This window comes from Typopeltis vanoorti, chromosome 13, assembly GCF_054136105.1.
Source record: "Typopeltis vanoorti isolate ZY-2024b chromosome 13, IOZ_Tvanoo_1.0, whole genome shotgun sequence".
In the NCBI taxonomy this organism is placed as follows: domain Eukaryota; kingdom Metazoa; phylum Arthropoda; class Arachnida; order Uropygi; family Thelyphonidae; genus Typopeltis; species Typopeltis vanoorti.
Window position 1 is genome coordinate 118205339 of NC_143561.1, and position 18902 is coordinate 118224240.

Genomic DNA, 18902 nt, shown 5'->3' on the forward strand with positions numbered 1-18902 from the left:
GCTATTCTGGACTGGGATATTTGTTGATGAATCGTCGGAAATATAGGGACAGTGTTTCCTAATGTGACCCTCTTCATGACAGAAGAAGCACTGTGATGAGAAGGATAAGTAGAAAGTGTAGGTGATTCCATTTACGTCAGTGTTGATTAACTTTGGCAGTGTGTCATTGTTTGGAAAGTGCATTAATGCCTGTCTTCGGAAGCTTTTCACATGGGCAAATTCTAGCTTTTTCGTGGCTGCTGACAATGTGCGTATTTTTTCTGTGACAGAACCATATCTTGATACTATGGATATGACGAGTTGGTGGGGAATTTCAGGGGACAGATTGGTTAGATGGATTGAAAATTGGCTTTCTTAAGGATACCAGCAAGTTGTTAATGGTGGAGCAGTATCTAAGAAAAGGAAGGGTTTCTGTTCTTGGGTCCCTACTGTTTAACTTATTTGCTAATGATATTTCATGTGGATTGACTGGGGATCTTCAAATGTGTTACTGATGATGCAAAGTTAGGCAGAATTATCATGAGTAGCGTTGATGTTAATTCTCTACAGGAATATTTAAATTGACTGAACAAATAAGTGGGGTTGCAGTTTTAATATTAATAAATGCAAGGTGTTGCACTTTGGGATATAGAGATACACTAGTGTCAAAAAACTGAGAAGGAACTACATTTTTACCTGTATATGAATAAATTTTCATGAGTACAGCCAAATGTGAATGTAAATTTATTGCCAGCTTACTAATAAATTATATTACAAAAAATATGTTATAAATTTCATACAAATTAAATTGCAATACATTTTTGGCAAAAGTTATAAATTTCCTAAGGATGTAGTTAAGGAATTAATGAATAGTACTTAGAGAAAATTATGTGGAGAGATATTTCATCCGAAACTGTGATGCAGCTCTCACAATGCCATACCATTCTTAGCGCCAAGTGATTCAAGAGTTCTTGAGGCAAACTGGCCCACTCCTCCTTCAGAGAAAATATAAGGCTTTTTTTTGTCTGGAAGAGAATTTTGAGCATCAGTGCATCTCCCTATTGTGTCCCAAACATGTTCAATGAGGTTGGGATCTGGAGAGCATGCTGCCCACTTAATTTGATTAATGTCCTCAGTTTCCAGAAGTATCACCACTGCTCATGTCCAATGTGGTGTGGCATTGTCACCCATAAAAATGAATTCTTAACTTACAGTACTACAGAACAATCGAACATGATGTTGAGAAACTTAGTTGCAATATTGTTCACCAGGCATAGTCCCCTTTTCCAGCACTTGTAGCTTGATGCATTCATGGTTCATTGCTGTATCTATCCCTTCCAAGAACATTCTCATGATGGTAAGCAGTACCACTTTCACACCAAATCAAATGTTGTCTAGATTCGGAGGAAAGACAACTCTCATCTGTAAAGAGTACGTTAGCCCATTTCTGTCTTGTTCAATTTTTATGGATACAATACTAAAAACGTGCTCTACAATGAGATAAAGGGATGAAGACTACAAGCCTTTGGGCATATAGGCCCACTTGTTGCAGACATCTTACCCCAGTTTGTCAAGATATCTGCATTCCTGTGCTTGAATGGAGCCAACTTGTAAGCTGACCTGCCATGGTGCATCGATTCCATTATACCCAAAAATCTGTCTTTATGCTCCATGGTAGAGTGAGAGTAACCTCTTAGCAAATTCCCGGAACACATTCCATTGGTTTGAAATGCTGCCCTGAGCCTGGATATAGTGCTATGTGAGATCCCAAACTCTCTGGCAATATCAGTAATTCTGCAGCTTTCTTCAAGCTTTCCAATAATTCTTCCTCGCATGAAATCATCTGGATGATCTTTGAGACATTACAAGACATCCAAGTTTGCAACTTTATTCCTTCATGAAAAGAGCTTCCTTCAAACACAATTTGCTTACTGCACTTTTTACCATTTTATTCTTGAATTTGCTGTTTTTATCTTCAGAAATAGTGTTTGTCCCTAGACTTCCAGTGTAGAAGACTACGTACTGTGTTGGTGGAGCTGTACTTCAGAAAGTGGATGAGATTCAGGATCATGGAGTTATTGTAGACAGTGGACTTCAATTCACTGTCTACAAATGTTACAAAGACTGTACATCATATTGTTATGATAAAAAGTGCATTCACATGTAGGGGATAAAGAGATGGTGGTGTTGCCTCTATATAAGACATTGGTCATACAACACATCAATTGTTATGCTCAAATTTGGTCATGTAGTTTTAATTATGTTATGGAAACACTAGAGAGAGGGTCTAAAGATGAATGACCAAAGTGATATCAGAACTCTGTAATGTTAGGTTATGAACAGTATTTGAGGGAATATTGATTACACCAGTTGGTGGATTGGAGAAAAAGAGGAGATATGATAGACCTTCAAATTAGTTAAGGGATTCTATCAGATTAATTACAGAAGGATTTATAAAAAGAGTGGATGTTAAAATAGGAAGAACGAGAGGCCATCGTTGGTGGAAGTTTTATAAAGATGTGGTGAAGAAGGGCGTGCGGCAGGTTTTAGAGTGGTGAGTGGAATTCATTGCCAGAGTGCATTGTGAATGCAGGGAGTGTAAATAATTCAAAGTTCATTATGATAGATATGATGCTAGTTGAGTGGATCTCTCATGATGAGTCTATTGAATCAATGGATGTTACCAAAATAACAATGAAATTACTTAGTTGCAGTGCTAAACAATAGTAAACATAAAGCATTGGTGTCATATGCTCTAAATGATTTACATGAATTCATGGCCACTTTTACATTATGAGTATTTTGCACTGTTTCAGGAGAGTTTGGGGACCAAGGCAATGTGGCAAATTGATTGTCATGTTCCTCCAACCACTCTGTAGTTGTATGAGTCCGATGAGTCCTTGTAGCATTCATTCTTCAATGTTTGTGGGATGATAACCAATGGACCTTGGGTGTGCCAGGAAACAGCTCCCCAGACCATAACACCACATCCACTGGCCTGTTGAACCCTAACTGTGCAACAAGGGAATAGGACTTCATGCTGTTTATGCCAAATGTGAACCCAGCCATCAACATGGTGCAGCAGCAAATGAGACTTATCACTCCAGATGACCTCTTCTATCTGTCAAAGGTCCATTGCCGACATTACTTGGCCTAAGTGAGGTGCTGTTGGTGATGCCTGGCCATTATCATGAATACCCTTATTGGTCTCCAGCTGTGGAACCCCAAGCGAAGCAAGGTATGGCATATGTTGCTTGTGGAAATAGGTCAGACTGCCCTGCTGTTGTACTAGTGGGTGAGCTGTGTGACTGTTGCACATTATTGCTGAGATAACAGTCGTAACACCTGATGCTCACCTCTAGGATCAATGTTGCATGGCTGACCAGTATGAGCCCATCTGCTGGATGTCTGTTCATGGTTAATCCAGTCTTGGTACACCCTTGATACAGTAGTATGGGAACAACCAAGTATGGCTGTTTCCGAAATACCGGAACCTGCCCATCTGGACACAACTGTCTGCCTGTGTCAAATTGGCTTACGTTGCTACATTTCCCCATTACTGGTAAATGTTTACTGATTACTTACAGAGGATAATTGTGCCCATTTATAGTAGCCGCACATATTGTTGATATCACGTAGTATTTTGTTATTGTGCCGAATATGTAAATCACAGTGGGGTGTTGCTAATGTAAAGCTTACTCAGTGTACATTACAGTGAAATGTTTATGAATAAAAGTGATGTGTATTTTACTTGAATAAATATTCAATAAATGCACAATGTCCCATAAACCTCCCTCAGATGCTACATATCCAGCAGATAGCCATTTGGTTAATAGATTATCTTTTCTCTTCCTGAATCCCTCCAATCACTTTTCCATAGATGCTCTGTTTCTGGATTGTTTTTTCTATAAATATTTTCATTTCTGCTGCTCCAGTGAACTGGCAGCTAATTCATTGGAGCTGCCTTTATGAACACAGGCAAGTGCTGGTCAACATACATATACTGTTCAGCTCCAGACTTGCTAAATCAACTTCTCATCCTCTTCGTTCATTCCATATACTTCTGTGCTTTGAAACGTCCTCCATTAAGTGCCTCAATATAATCCCATTGCAAAATGAGTATGAACTGAAATCATGCTTCTCCAGCCTTTAAGTATAAACGCAAAGCTTTGCTGGCCTAGTTGGATGAGTGGTTAACATACTTGCTCGTCCATCAATAGTCTTCTGGTTCAAGTCCTGCTCTGTGTGTGTGTGTGTGTGTGTGTGTGTGTGTGTGTGTGTGTGTGTGTGTGTGTGTGTGTGTGTGTGTGTGTGTGTTTGGCTGTAGTCAGGCTATGGCTTTTCACTTCCCAGCTTACTGGTGACCTAAGGTGTCTTGAAAGAGTTCCATGCCTGGTCTCTAGAACAGGATATATGGATTATCATCTGGAAACATTTATTTATAAAATAAATAAAAATAGAAAAAGTTATTTAAAATTAATAACAAATAAGAAAAAAAATCCTTACCACACTTACTGTACTAATGTACCATATGTTTGTGATGACATTTTGTGGGTTGGAGTCACAAAAAAAAGAAAGAAAAACATACTTTGACAGCAAGCTAAGGATTCCTTACAAGAATACTATAAATTTAAATAACCCTATTGTGTATCCAAAACATGATGGATAAAATATATGAAGGATATTAAGATAGCATAAAATTAAACTTGGCTTCACTCCTCTATAGAGGATTTCCATATTTTTACATCTGCTGAAGCACTACATCCCACCTTTAAACACCAGAAGTCTACAAAATCCATTCATCTTCTTGTGTATATGTAGCATAAACAGACCAGAGAGATTCACATAGTGATACATATCAAGATGTCAAAAAGAAAATGTAACTCAGATCGGTTCTTCACTAGCTTCCACACAGTAAGTGAAGACCATCAAGAACTCTGACAGCAAGAAACAAACCAAAATGGCCTACACCATTTATATCTGCAAATTCAAGGAGATGTGCAAAATTCTGTAAATCCCTTGCCCAGCAATAAAAACCAAGGACTCATTTGACCTCATTTTTGCTTCTCTGTATTAAACATATCAAGCTCTGTAGCTCAGTCAGTATAGATAAAGCCCTTTAGTTGGAAAGACCTGGGTTCGATTCCTGTCAGTGACGTGAGGAACCTTTATCTGGTCTCTTTCGACTAAAGGTGAGTTAACTGGTCTCATACAGGTAGGGGAGGTTTTTTCACCTGGAAACTCAGGTGAAAGTCCACAACAGGCAAACCGGCCCTGTGAACACACATGGATTACAGTCATGAATACGTCCCAGCCATATGCCTGTCCTAAAAATTGGGGGGTTGGGGAAAGCAATGGTGAAATACCCTGTAAAATTCTCACCAGGAATACTTTGTGGGCAATGCCTACAAAGTCACCTATGGTTGGAAACAACTGAAAGGGAAAATCAGGTATTAAACATATCAACTATCTAAACCTTGTTTATAATGGGCATTATGCTTTTATGATTAAATTTTGCTTGCTGCTCTGTTTTTCTCTCTCTGATCTGATACATTTCATTATGCCAATACTTTTTTTTTTTTCAGGCAGCAAATTATTTGTGTTGGAGAACAGAATCAGAGATTTATTGTGAAAATATGGCATACTTTTAAACATCTTTCTGTGACAAAATTGAAATTTCTTTCTTTCATGAAATTTAAAGTTAAATTTTTAACTTTAAGCTAAGTTAAAGTTTTTTTTTTTTTTTGGTTTGCTTGTCTGTCCCATGCAAATATTTTTATGTATCTATTATTATGCAGTAATTGTTATATTCATGGCATTAAGAATCATTTTAATTATTCTGTAATGAAAATTCATAATTATATGACTATTGATTATCTTAGATTATATATTTTCACTTAAATGTAGGTACAGTGGAAGAACTCAGAAACAGATAGTTGAATTTGTGCGAGAAAATTGTGTTAAAAGGATCCCATTTCAAAGGTAAGTATAGAATTATAAGGTATAAAGCAAGTTATCTACAATGGATAATTGTCATTTGTGTTGTGATTACCCATGTTTTCATCAGGAACATTTTGCTTTAATTATTTATCTTATTCCCTTGGAAAGTAAGTTAAAAAACAGAAATACACATATTATGACCTTTTTCTTGACCACTAGTATTAATAAATTAAAGACTTAATTCTGTATGTTAATCAAGTAAATAATAGTTTAATATCCGACATGTTTCACTGACTAATATCTGTCAGCATTTTCAAGGATACACTGGTAATCAATGGAAAGTAACAAAAACTAGGAAACTAACTGACAATTCTAAAAATTATATAAAGTTATCACTGTGCATGATGCAATATGCGTGTCGCAAGTACGACGTTTTATTTGTTGAGATATTTATTGTAATTTTCATGAAAGTTCATTTCTTTTTGGTTAAATGATCTGATTAGAGTTTTCCATATACTGTATCTGGTAGGATTAGGCCTTGATTCTTATTTAAGTTACCTGTTGAACGGTCGACTGTAGCAGCTTCTTTGAATGTTCTGGAATGGTAGTTCTCTTCTATGTAGGGCATATGACTCATGTTCCATTCAATATTATGGTTGGTAGAGGCGAAGTGGGAAGGAAGGCCTGATGTATCTTGTCTGTTATTCCTTACATAACCTATGTGTTCTTTCTTTCTTGTTTCAAAACTTCTAGATGTCTGTCCGATGTAATTGATACTGCATGAACAGGGTATGCTGTAAACTCCAGAGTATTTGTAGAAAGGATGGTTATCTTTCGGGGATCTTATAAACTTTTGAATGGTCTCAATAGGTTTGAAGGTTACTCTGATATTTTATGGTTTTAGAAGAAGAGCAAATTTTTTGGATGTGGTACTAACAAATGGAATTATTATAGAGCTGATGTATTGGGTTTCATCTTGTTGTCTTTGCGGTATGTCATTAAAGAGAATCTTATTGGTGATTCTTGTAGGGTAGCCATTTAGGGATAGATCTGTGAATATTTTCATTAATTCTTCTTGTAAGTCACCAGGGTCTGTGGTACACTCTATAGCTCTTTTTTTGAGCATATGGATAATGCTGAGTTTCTGGGATATCTGGTGAGACGAGTCAAAATGGAGGTAGCGTGCAGTGTTAGTAGGTTTTCTATGTACCGACGATGCTATTGTCAGTTTGTTTCTTAATAAGGATGTCTAGGAATGGAAGTTTATTATCTTTTTCTAGTTCCAGTGTGAACTTGATAGTGTTGTGGAAGCAATTAATTTTGTTTAGATAATCTATTAGTTCTTCTTTTTTGTGATTCCGAATGATGAAGATGTCATCAACATACCTAAATCATGTGGTTGGTTTAGTGGTAATTTGGGATAAAATTTGAGTTTCCAAATTTTCTAAGAATAGGTCGGCACAAGAAGGAGAGAGAAGCTACCCATGGCTAATCCAGTAAGTTGTTTGTAGTAGGTTTTTTGCCATGTAAAATTATTCGAAGTTAAACAATGCTTGAACAACTTGGTGATGTTTGGTGGGAACAAGTTTTCTAAGATGTCGATGACTTCTGAAACTGGGATATTTGTGAATAGAGATGTGACATCCAGGCTAGCCATAATATTATCTTCAGAGATACGGTTGTTTTTTAATTTCTCCAAGAAATGTTGGGAGTTCTCGATATAAGAATCCATGTTGTGAGTTCTCGATATAAGAATCCATGTTGTGAATGTGTTCTTGTACATTTTGGCTAGATATTTTGATAGTTTGTAAGTATGAGAATGGATACCATCTACTATTGGACGTAATGGTGTACTTTCTTTATGGATTTTGGGAACACCATATAGTTTTGGAGTTAACAGATGCATAGATTTTAGTTTTTTGATTAAGTCCACAGGCCAGTTGGTGATATCACATAATAGTTCATTGGTATCAAGATGGTTTTTGTGAGTAGGATCTGTGTTAAGAACATCACAGACAGATGTGTCTGATAATAGATTATTGATCTTTTCTTCATATTCCTTAGTATTTAAGATGACAGTGTTGTTGCCCTTGTCTGCTCTCAGTATAATGATTTCTTTGTTGTTCTTTAATTTCAGTAGTACTTTTTTTTCCATAGTGCTAGAGTTGGTGTGAGAATATCTAGAGGGAGCAGAGAGGATTAAGCTGCTTTTTAATCGTAGGTCATTGGCTATTGTGTGTGGAAATAATGAGAAGGCTTTCTCTAAGTTGCAGATAAATATCCAGAGATCTATCCCTAAATGGCTACCCTACAAGAATCATCAACAAGATTCTCTTTAATGACATACCGCAAAGACAATGAGATGAAACCCAATACATCAGCTCTATAACAATTCCATTTGTTAGTACCATATCCAAAAAATTAGCTCTTCTTCTAAAACCATATAATATCAGAGTAACCTTCAAACCTATTGAGACCATTCAAAAGTTTATAAGATCCCCAAAAGATAGCCATCCTTTCTACAAATACTCTGGAGTTTACAGCATACCCTGTTCATGCGGTATCAATTACATCGGACAGACATCTAGAAGTTTTGAAACAAGAAAGAAAGAACACATAGGCTATGTAAGGAATAACAGACAAAATATATCAGGCCTTTCTTCCCACTTTGCCTCTACCAACCATAATATTGAATGGGATATGAGTCATATGCTCTACATAGAAAGGCAAAATGACTTTCTTATAATAAAGAAAGTGAACCTTACATGTCAAGGTTCACTTTAACATCACAATCATCCTCTGGTTGTATTTGCAACTTTTGCTATGCAACCTTTGAACTTCAAATTCTTATCCACCATTATGCCAAGATCCCTAGCCTCATTAGTTTCTTGTAGCATAACTTCACTAATATAATATGCCGTTGGAAATCTCATCATGCCAAAGTGCATTACTTTATACTTATTCACATTAAACTGAGAGCCATTTTCGTTTAACCAAATTTTCAGCCTGAGCAAATAATTTTGTTAGTGCTGGATATCAGAAGCATTTCTGATTTCCCTACCTATCTTTGCATCATCGGCAAACAATTGCACATTTCCTATTAGACCTTTCCAAATGTTAATAATGTAGAGATTGAACAACAATAGCCCAGGGACTGAATCCTGAGGTATGCCGCTGGTCACCTTAAATCTGGCAGATTAACACACATAGTATGCCACTTTTTGATATGTCTGTCAAACGTCCACTGATCCAATCAAGAGTTTATATTCCAATCCCATATTCTTCAGTTATGTAACAGTCCTTCTTTCATGTGGTATTCTATCAAATGCCTTAGTAAAATCCAACGTTATCATAGTGTACCCATTCCCTTTATCCAACTAAGCTGATGCATTGTTATAAAATATGAGTTGCTAAAACATGACCTTCCTCTAGTAAACCCATTCAGCTCTCTGCAGAGTATAGCTTGTTTGCTATACTCTGCAGAGTTTGCTGTACTCTGTCTACCCATTTCTGTATACAAGTTCTTACAAACGTCTCTAAAATCTTCACTACTACACCAGATACTGATGGGTCGGTAGTTGGAGACATCAGTTTTTTGCATCACTCTTGTACATTGGAATTATCATACATTCCTTCCATTACTGAGCTTGAGACCCCATGTTATACAAACATATGAAAGGCCTAGCTAATTAGGTCGAACATTCCTTTTGCAAACGTGCTGATATTCCATCTGTCCCTATTGACGAATTCTTATCCAGGTTGGAAGTTTATTTTCCACTTGGTTAGACCATAATAAATTTAGTTTAATCCTTTATCCACATGTAGGCAAACAAAGTTTGCGCCCAAAGTATTTCAGGACTGAGGCAACTCGTAGTAAAGGTGCACCAAGCTCTCATCACTCCTTGTCTCAGTATCTCCCATAATGCAAAGCACATCTCCTTGCGGACATGTATAAAGCTATGCATTAAGGGAAGGGCCACTACCCAGACCGGTTTCGACCTTTATTGAGGTCTCGTCAGTGGGAGGCAGACCCAGAAGTGGTGATACTAAGGCAGAAGCAATGGCGAGGTCATACGAGTTGCCAAAAGGTGTACCACCTTATTATTAATTTACTCTGGATTTAGAGAAAGATGTTGGAAGTTTATTTTCCACTTGGTTAGACTATAATAAATTTAGTTTAATCCTTTACCCAAGTGTAGGCAAACAAAGTTTGCGTCTGAAGTAGTTCAGGACTGAGGCAACTCGTAGTAAAGGTGGACCAAGCTCTCATCACTCCTTGTCTCAGTATCTCCCATAATGCAAATCACATCTCCTTGCAGACATGTATAAAGCTATGCATTAAGGGAAGGGCCACTACCCAGATCTGGGTCTACCTCCCACTGACGAGACCTCAATATAGGTCAAGACCAGTCTGGGTAGTCTTCCCTTAATTTTATATAACATGTATAAAGCATAGCTTTATACATGTCTGCAAGGAAATGTGCTTTATATTATGGGAGTTACTGAGACAAGGAGTGATGAGAGGTTGGTCCACCTTTACTACGAGTTGCCTCAGTCCTGAGCTACTTCAGGCGCAAACTTTGTTTGCCTACACTGGGGTAAAGGATTAAACTAAATTTATTATATCTTATCCAGGTTATTCAACAGCTCCTCTGCCTTATTTTCATGCATCTCTAACTCTACATCCAATGTAGTAGTAGCACTGTGCACCAGGTTACACACACCTGGTGATATGTCTTAGCAAAGTGATCACTCATTAATTGAACAATTTCATTAGCTTCTGACACTAGAGTACCATCTGCATTCAGTAAATGTTGAAATTTTTTACGCTGGTTATGTAATAAATTATAGATGCGAAGAAATTATATTCTTGGTTTCATTCTTTATTATAGTCTAACCAAGTGTAAGCAAAGTTTGTGCATGAAGTAACTTCATGACAGAGCAACCCGCATATAGAAGCAAATGACTTTACATCAATTGCCTTAGTGTCCCATAATGCAATGCACATATCCTTGGAAACATGTATAATGCTATGCATTATGGTAAGTGTCACTACCCAGATCAGTTTCAACCTTTATTGAGGTCTCATCAATGGGAGCTAGACCCAGAAGCGATACCAAGGTCCTTAAAAGGACTGGCTAGATGGGCAAAGAAAGAATGCATTTCATATTCCCCATTATCTGAAGAGGACAGATAAGGTGTTATTGAACTATATAAAGCTCTGATCATGGCAGGAGGGTAACAGCAATAGCTGAGCCTCAGTTAGAACTTCATTGGCTACGGCATTTCCATCCATTACCCTCCCAGGATACCCATTTTAGTTGCCTCGTATGACATACATGAGCTACATTGGGCTATTTTTATCCTGGCCACCACGTTATACCAAGGTTGAAATAATGCAGAAGCCATATATCCATATACAAGTAGCCTAATGGTGTTGCATCTTATTATTAAATATTAAAATACTCTGGATTAGAGATAGATGTGGCAAGTTTTTTCATTTGGTTATATTATAAATTAAAGATGCCAATAAATTATATTCTTTGTTTCATCCTTTATTCTAGTGTAAGCATACAAAGTTTGCACATGATGTAACTTCATGACAGGGCAACTTCTATATAGAGGCTAATGACTTCACAAAGTTGACATTGACTTTGTGAAGCTCAAAACCAGTCTGGGTAGTAACCTTTCCCATATACATAGTATTATACATATCTGTAAGGATATGTGCATTGCATTATGAGATACTATCACAATTGGTGGGAAGTCATTTGCACACTTTGGGAAGTGTGCATCCTAAGGACATCAGCTCAACAGCCAAGACAACTAAATTCCAATTTAGCCCGTAGGGACAACTTTAGAACTCTAGGTGAGAAGTCAAGTAATTTGATATTAGAAAAGTTGACTGCAATTATAACTGACAGGGCTCTGGCATTGAAAGGAACAAAACATGGATTTATTGCGTTATGTAAACAAGACCGTTCATTCCCAAAATTTACATCATATCATTGCATCGTCCACCAAGAAATGTTATGTGCAAAAGTAATACCTTTTTAACATGTAATACAAACAGTGATGACAATTATAAATTCGATAAGAGCTGCATCAATGCAACACCGATTATTTAAATTACTTTTACAAGAAGAGGATATGGAATTTGACTATCTTCTTACTCACACAGAAGTGCGATGGTTTAGTAGAGAAAAAATACTCAAGAGGTTTTTAAATTTATTACTGAAGGAGTGAAGAATAATTTATTAGTGAAGGAGTTTCTAATGTCGAAGAATGAATCTTGCTTGCAAGTTAGAAGACAAAACGTGGTTACTTGATCTTGGATTTCTTGCTAATTTAGCAGAAAAATTTAATGAATTAAATATGAGATTGCAAGGCAGAAATCATCATATTGCTCAAATGATAAGTGCAGTGAATTCATTCAAAGCAAAATTGGCAATTGCATCTACTGAAAAATAATTTAGCACATTGTCCAATAAATTTAGTTTAATCCTTTATCCAAGTGTGAGCAAACAAAGTTTGCGCCTGAAAGTATCTTCAGGACTGGGTTAAGGTGGTACACACCAGGGCAACTCGTTGCAAAGGTGGAGCAAGCTACCAACACTCCTATCCTAGTATCTCCTATAATGCAAAACACATCTCCTTGCGGATATGTCTATTGTTATGCATTAAGGGAAGGGCCACTACCCAGACCGGTTTCGACCTTTATTGAGGTCTCTTCAGTGGGAGCCAGGCCCAAGTCGAGATATCAGGCAGAGGCATTTGCAGGTCATCTCCACCTATAGGAATTGCCAGTTGGTGTGCCACCCTTTTTTAATAAATTACTCTGGATTTAGAGAAAGATGTTGAAAGTTTATTTTCCACTTGGTTAGAGTATAATAAATTTAGTTTAATCCTTTATCCAAGTGTGAGCAAACAAAGTTTGCGCCTGAAAGTATCTTCAGGACTGGGTTAACTTTGTTTGAGCAAACTTTGTTTGCTCACACTTGGATAAAGGATTAAACTAAATTTATTATACTCTAACCAAGTGGAAAATAAACTTTCAACATCTTTCTCTAAATCCAGAGTAATTTATTAAAAAAGGGTGGCACACCAACTGGCAATTCCTATAGGTGGAGATGACCTACAAATGCTTCTGCCTGATATCTCAACTTGGGCCTGGCTCCCACTGAAGAGACCTCAATAAAGGTCGAAACCGGTCTGGGTAGTGGCCCTTCCCTTAATGCATAACAATAGACATATCCGCAAGGAGATGTGTTTTGCATTATAGGAGATACTAGGATAGGAGTGTTGGTAGCTTGCTCCACCTTTGCAACGAGTTGCCCTGGTGTGTACCACCTTAACCCAGTCCTGAAGATACTTTCAGGCGCAAACTTTGTTTGCTCACACTTGGATAAAGGATTAAACTAAATTTATTATACTCTAACCAAGTGGAAAATAAACTTTCAACATCTTTCTCTAAATCCAGAGTAATTTATTAAAAAAGGGTGGCACACCAACTGGCAATTCCTATAGGTGGAGATGACCTGCAAATGCTTCTGCCTGATATCTCGACTTGGGCCTGGCTCCCACTGAAGAGACCTCAATAAAGGTCGAAACCGGTCTGGGTAGTGGCCCTTCCCTTAATGCATAACAATAGACATATCCGCAAGGAGATGTGTTTTGCATTATAGGAGATACTAGGATAGGAGTGTTGGTAGCTTGCTCCACCTTTGCAACGAGTTGCCCTGGTGTGTACCACCTTAACCCAGTCCTGAAGATACTTTCAGGCGCAAACTTTGTTTGCTCACACTTGGATAAAGGATTAAACTAAATTTATTATACTCTAACCAAGTGGAAAATAAACTTTCCACATTGTCCAAATTTGAAAAATATTGTTGAAAACTTTACGACACATTTTGCATGGCATTTTGACACACTCCTGGAAGAGTTTAGTGCTAGATTTCAGAATTTTCTAAATTGGATTCATTTATAATATTTTTTGTAATATTTATAATATTTTAAGTATTTTAGTAAACACATCCTCGTCTGCAGAGGTGAAATTCTGCAGACGAGGATGTGTTTACTAAAATAGCAGCCTATTTCCAAATCAGTAATGCAGAAGACTTGGAGTTAGAAATTATAAATATATAAAAGGATATAATGTTAAGATCACATCTGCATGATGAAACATTCTGGAATTTAGTTAATAAAAATAGCTATCCTTTATTAAGAAAATGCGCTCTTAAAATATATTCTTAATGTACTTCAATATGTTCATGTAAATCTCTTTTTTCAAATATGAAATATTTGAAATCCAAGTATTGATCATGGCTCAACGATTCTCATTTAGACCACTGCCTAAGAATCGGTAATTCCAGTTGCGTGCCAAATTATAATAAGTCAGCAAAATATCTGCAATGCCAAGTATCACATTAATGGTTTTTTTTAAGTACATACTTAAGTTTGTAAGTAGAATTTTGTATTAATAAATTTATTTAACATAAATATGTATTGAATATACTTTAAGTTTACAATTTCCCCTCCAGCAAAATTAAGGTAAAGTGCTCTTTGTCATAATCCAGCCATTTGGGGTGTCCTTTTTTTAGTGAAAAGGTTGCCGACCTCTGCTCTAAAGGCCTCTGCAGCCTTACTTACTTACTTATTAGTAACTTTTGATATGCTTTTTCTTTTCTTGAAATGGTTCTTTAACTTCTTACATCCACTTTGGCATTCTGATCTTTCTTTTTCTGCAGACACCTTCACAACTTACCTTTCTAGTTGAAAGGTAAGTTGATAATTTTCTTCATAGGTTGCTATTGAGACTCCACGATTTGGTTCTTGTCTTTGAACTCTTTCATTTTTTCCTGGAATAGTATTTGCAGTTGTGTCAACTTGTAGATAAACTTATACGTTGGTTGAACATGGCTTTAAATTTTTCAGGAAATGACAACATATACTAGAATATTAATTAAAAAACTTTAATTAACACTTCCTATATTTTGGCAATGTTATATTACCATCTTCCGGGATCACAAAACTATGATATGTGCACGTAGGCACTAACACTGAGCAAATGAGGCAACTGAAGTTGGTCCTCGAGTCCTAAAGGTATCCCCTAGTAGGCTAAATTGGGTTGTCTTGACTGTTGGGCTGATGTTCTTAGGATGCACACTTTCCAAATTTGGGCAGTCTCATGCACCCAAATTTGTTGAGGTTTGGGAAGTTTTTTTAGAGCTGAGGCTGATTCCAGGAATAATCTTTCATACTTATGTACTGCAGTGTAGTAAAGTTGTTTTCTTCCACACAAGTCCTGAGTGGCTGTATTGGTGAAACCAGATGTAGTCTTTGTGTTCGTATATCTTGATATTAACTGTCTTGCCTGTTTGGCTGTAGTATGACAGTTTACAACTGCAAGGGACCTGGTATACTCCAGGTAGGTCTAGGGGAAGTGGCTGTTCTTTGGTAGAGCAGATATGGAATGCCAATTTCTTATATGGTTTGTAACAGGTAGTCAGGTCATATTTTTTGGGGATTTTCGTTAGCTTTTCAGATGTATCCTGGATATAAGGAATGCTGATAGCTTTAGCATAATCTCTGTTTTAAAGGGGGGAGGGGGGGGGGGTTGAGGTTAACTGGTTGGCTAAGAAGGTGTTAAGGATATGGTTACGTTCAGTAGTTAGGGCAATCAACAAATTTGGGTGCATGAGACTGCCCCAAATTTGGGAAGCGTGCATCCTAAGAACATCAGCCCAACAGTCAAGACAGCCCAATTTATCCTGCTAGGGGGACACCTTCAGGACTCTAGGACCAACTTCAGTTGCCTCATTTGAAACATTTAAAACCAACAGTTCACCTGTAAAGTTACTCACCTTTAATAATTCTTTTTAAAAATTTTTATACATAGTTTTCTTTTTAATATGATATTCATTTTTATCTTACTTTAATCTGAGTGATGATCAATTTCATTTTCAAATCTCATGTATATAGTTGTGTCCTGAAGCAGGATTAAATATTGTTGTTACATAATATTTTATCCTAGTTCAGGACAGTAAAATAGCATAAAATATTATTAAGTATGATATTAGTTAATAAGACTTTTCTTTCTTCTTGTCTACTACCTATGTGAATTTGTGCACATCTTTATTTTGATATATGGTGTTATGACGATTAGTCTGCATCTGGAACAGCAATACATTCATTACGTTCTATTATTATGTATCCCTTTTGTCCCGATTTTACCAAAACGTTTCTGAATGGCTGGGATTAACTTCCTGCTCTGCTGTTTAGATCAACAACAAGCATCAGCTTTTCTATTTTCTTTGTTAGCCACATTCTCTAAGATCTTGAAAAATGCCTACAGTTTTTCCTTAGTAGAACATGCTATTAGATTATAGGCACAAATATGTTTCATTGTTCAGTTCTCTATTTTGAACTCATTGAACTGTACTCATAGCAGTACTTGAAAATGCCTGCCAATCAAGAAGTTTATCATTAGGTTTGGTGTTGAATGCTATCACTACTGCTTCCTTTTCCTGATCACTACTACTCAATTATAACTACTCAACAGTAACAATTTATATTTATGTCCACGTGATACTTTTTACAATTTACAATTATGTCCACATGATACTTCTTTGTTCTTCAGCCATTTTGACTTCTTTTCTGTGAGTACTTCTTATGTTGATGATACATATCTTCATTTCTCTGATATATATATATATATATTTGCTCCAATGTCTGACTTTTCACTTTTTTTTTTTGTCTTAATATCTCTGGTGAAAACATCAGGTGTTTTGTTTAACCAGGCAACACTCCAGCTAGTACGAAATTTCATTGTTGTGCCATAATATTTGTTTCTGGATTACAGATGCCAATTCAGAATACAATTTGGTCAGCAAAAGTACCAGATTTGAACCCAAACTTGATAAATACCAGTAGGAATGCAAATATTAAAAAATTGTCCATACCCCCCCCCCCCCCGTTCTAAATATAGGGAAAATACAACAAATTTGCAAAAAATAAAAATATATCAAGAAAGAGTCAAAATAACAACAAAAAATTCATGCAGCTTTTTTTTGGATGAAATTTTGTCATAATTTGGCAATTCCACAGTAATTTACATGCATCAAAACTATACTATTCCCAACTGAACCCCATTTGGCATCCTCCACAATCGATTTCGATTGTGGAGGATGCCAAATTACATACATAGCAGGGATAACTGAGGATTCCACTTCAGTTATCCCTGCTATGTATCGAATGATATCTTCTATAAAGAGGGCAGAACATGTGCTTTTGGCAAATCAGATATCCTTTGCTTCTGACATAGAATCCCCACTTTACAATCTTCTCTGGTTCAAGATTTCCTTACTTTATTTTATAATTTTCATTTTCTACTCTTACCACCCTACTATTTCAGTCAACTATGCTTCCTTCTTAGACTGCTTATCTCTAAGAGTTGATTTTGTACAGTCTAATTACAAAAACTGTCAGATTTTGAGACTGCAGTAGCAAATTATAGACCAATCAGTATCTGAGGAGGTTGGTAAAGGTACTGGAAAAAATGGTCAAAAAGAGAATTCAAAAATAGGTGGATTAGAATATGATACTGTATGAGGGGCAACATGGCTTTGTTAAGTTTCAGTCATGCCTTAGTAATTTACCAACTTTTTATAATAGAGTAACAACTGAGTTGGATAAAGAAAATAGCTACACGATGATTTTGCTGGAATTGCAAAGGCATTAGATAGAATACCACATGCAACTCCGAAGTTGAGCAGCTTTCAAAGGTGAACAGTAGACAAAAATATATAAATATTATGTAAGAAAAAAAATAAAAGTTTGAAAACAAGGACCAAACCAACCTTGGAAGCTGAGTGGCACACTGGAAAAGAAGGCATCATATCAAAAGTTCATAGCAAATAAGTCATGTAGATGCCCTGAGAGAATACAGTGAAAAAGGTAAGAAAGCAAAGCATTATATGAAAAAAGTGACATGAAAACTGAAGACAAAGATATCCTAGCTGTTTTGAGTAATTTCTTTCAGTGTTTGTTAAATGAAACAAGACTTGCCAGAACAGTGAGAAAAATATTCAAGAGGAATGCAGTCAGGAGTACATTTCAATACATGAGAGAGAAAAAGGCATTAAAACACAAAATGAGAAAGGTGGCTGGAGTAGAGGATATTCAACCAAAAATAATCAAATATGGAAGCATAAAAGCGTGCACTACATAAAATTGTTTTTGTATGTGCTTTTACAGTTTAAGATTGTATCCCTGATGAAGTCTCTGTGAGAGAAATGCAACATAGGATCTGTTAAACTCGTGTTTAATTATTTCTCTGTGTTCTATTCAATCCATTAAACCTAATTATGACTAAGGCCTTATAAATGGAACCATGACATCTTTATTTCTGCACTTGAACATCCTTCACATCATTGCCATAATCTTATGTGATGACTTCACAACTTGTGCAGTGTAGTTCTCTAACTTCAGGTCTTTCCTGCTTTCCTTCACTTCCACAGTGTCATTTGATTTCGTTTTATCAGCCATAACTGAAGAACATAATGTGTTCTTCAGTGACCTCCATCTTTGAAAAAATAAGAACTGTACACTGTAATGGATACCATCCCGTGTATTGAAGGCAATGAAAGAGCAGAGACTAGTCAAAGAAGCAAGATACTTACCTCAAAAATTACATCCACTATCACTAACTGATGCTAACTCTGTCGCCAAAATAAGATTGGTAAAACAAACTATCAAGAAGAATGAAAATAGAGAAATAACCACAATCATCACCAGAATGGAACATTTTAAAGGCATGAAAATTCAGCCAGATGGTAGTAGGAGCTATGAAACATGCAAGAACTGTCCAGGAGTTGAACTAACACCTGTCCATATTTATTCTTGTCCAGAAATTGCTGCTGCTCTACAGAAAATTCACAATAACCATAGAGAAAAGCTCTATTCCATGAAAATTCAACCGATTG

General features: G+C 36.4%; 1 protein-coding gene across 3 annotated transcripts in view; it reads left to right on the plus strand.

The window, feature by feature from the left end:
• LOC150100495 (FERM, ARHGEF and pleckstrin domain-containing protein 2-like) overlaps positions 1-18902 on the plus strand; it is a 726486-nt gene that overhangs the window by 209822 nt on the left and 497762 nt on the right. For all 3 annotated transcript variants that reach the window (XM_090403005.1, XM_090403006.1, XM_090403007.1), the window contains exon 10: positions 5887-5961. In XM_090403005.1, coding sequence (XP_090259131.1) covers positions 5887-5961 — 75 coding nt within the window. The remainder of the gene's footprint in view (positions 1-5886; positions 5962-18902) is intronic.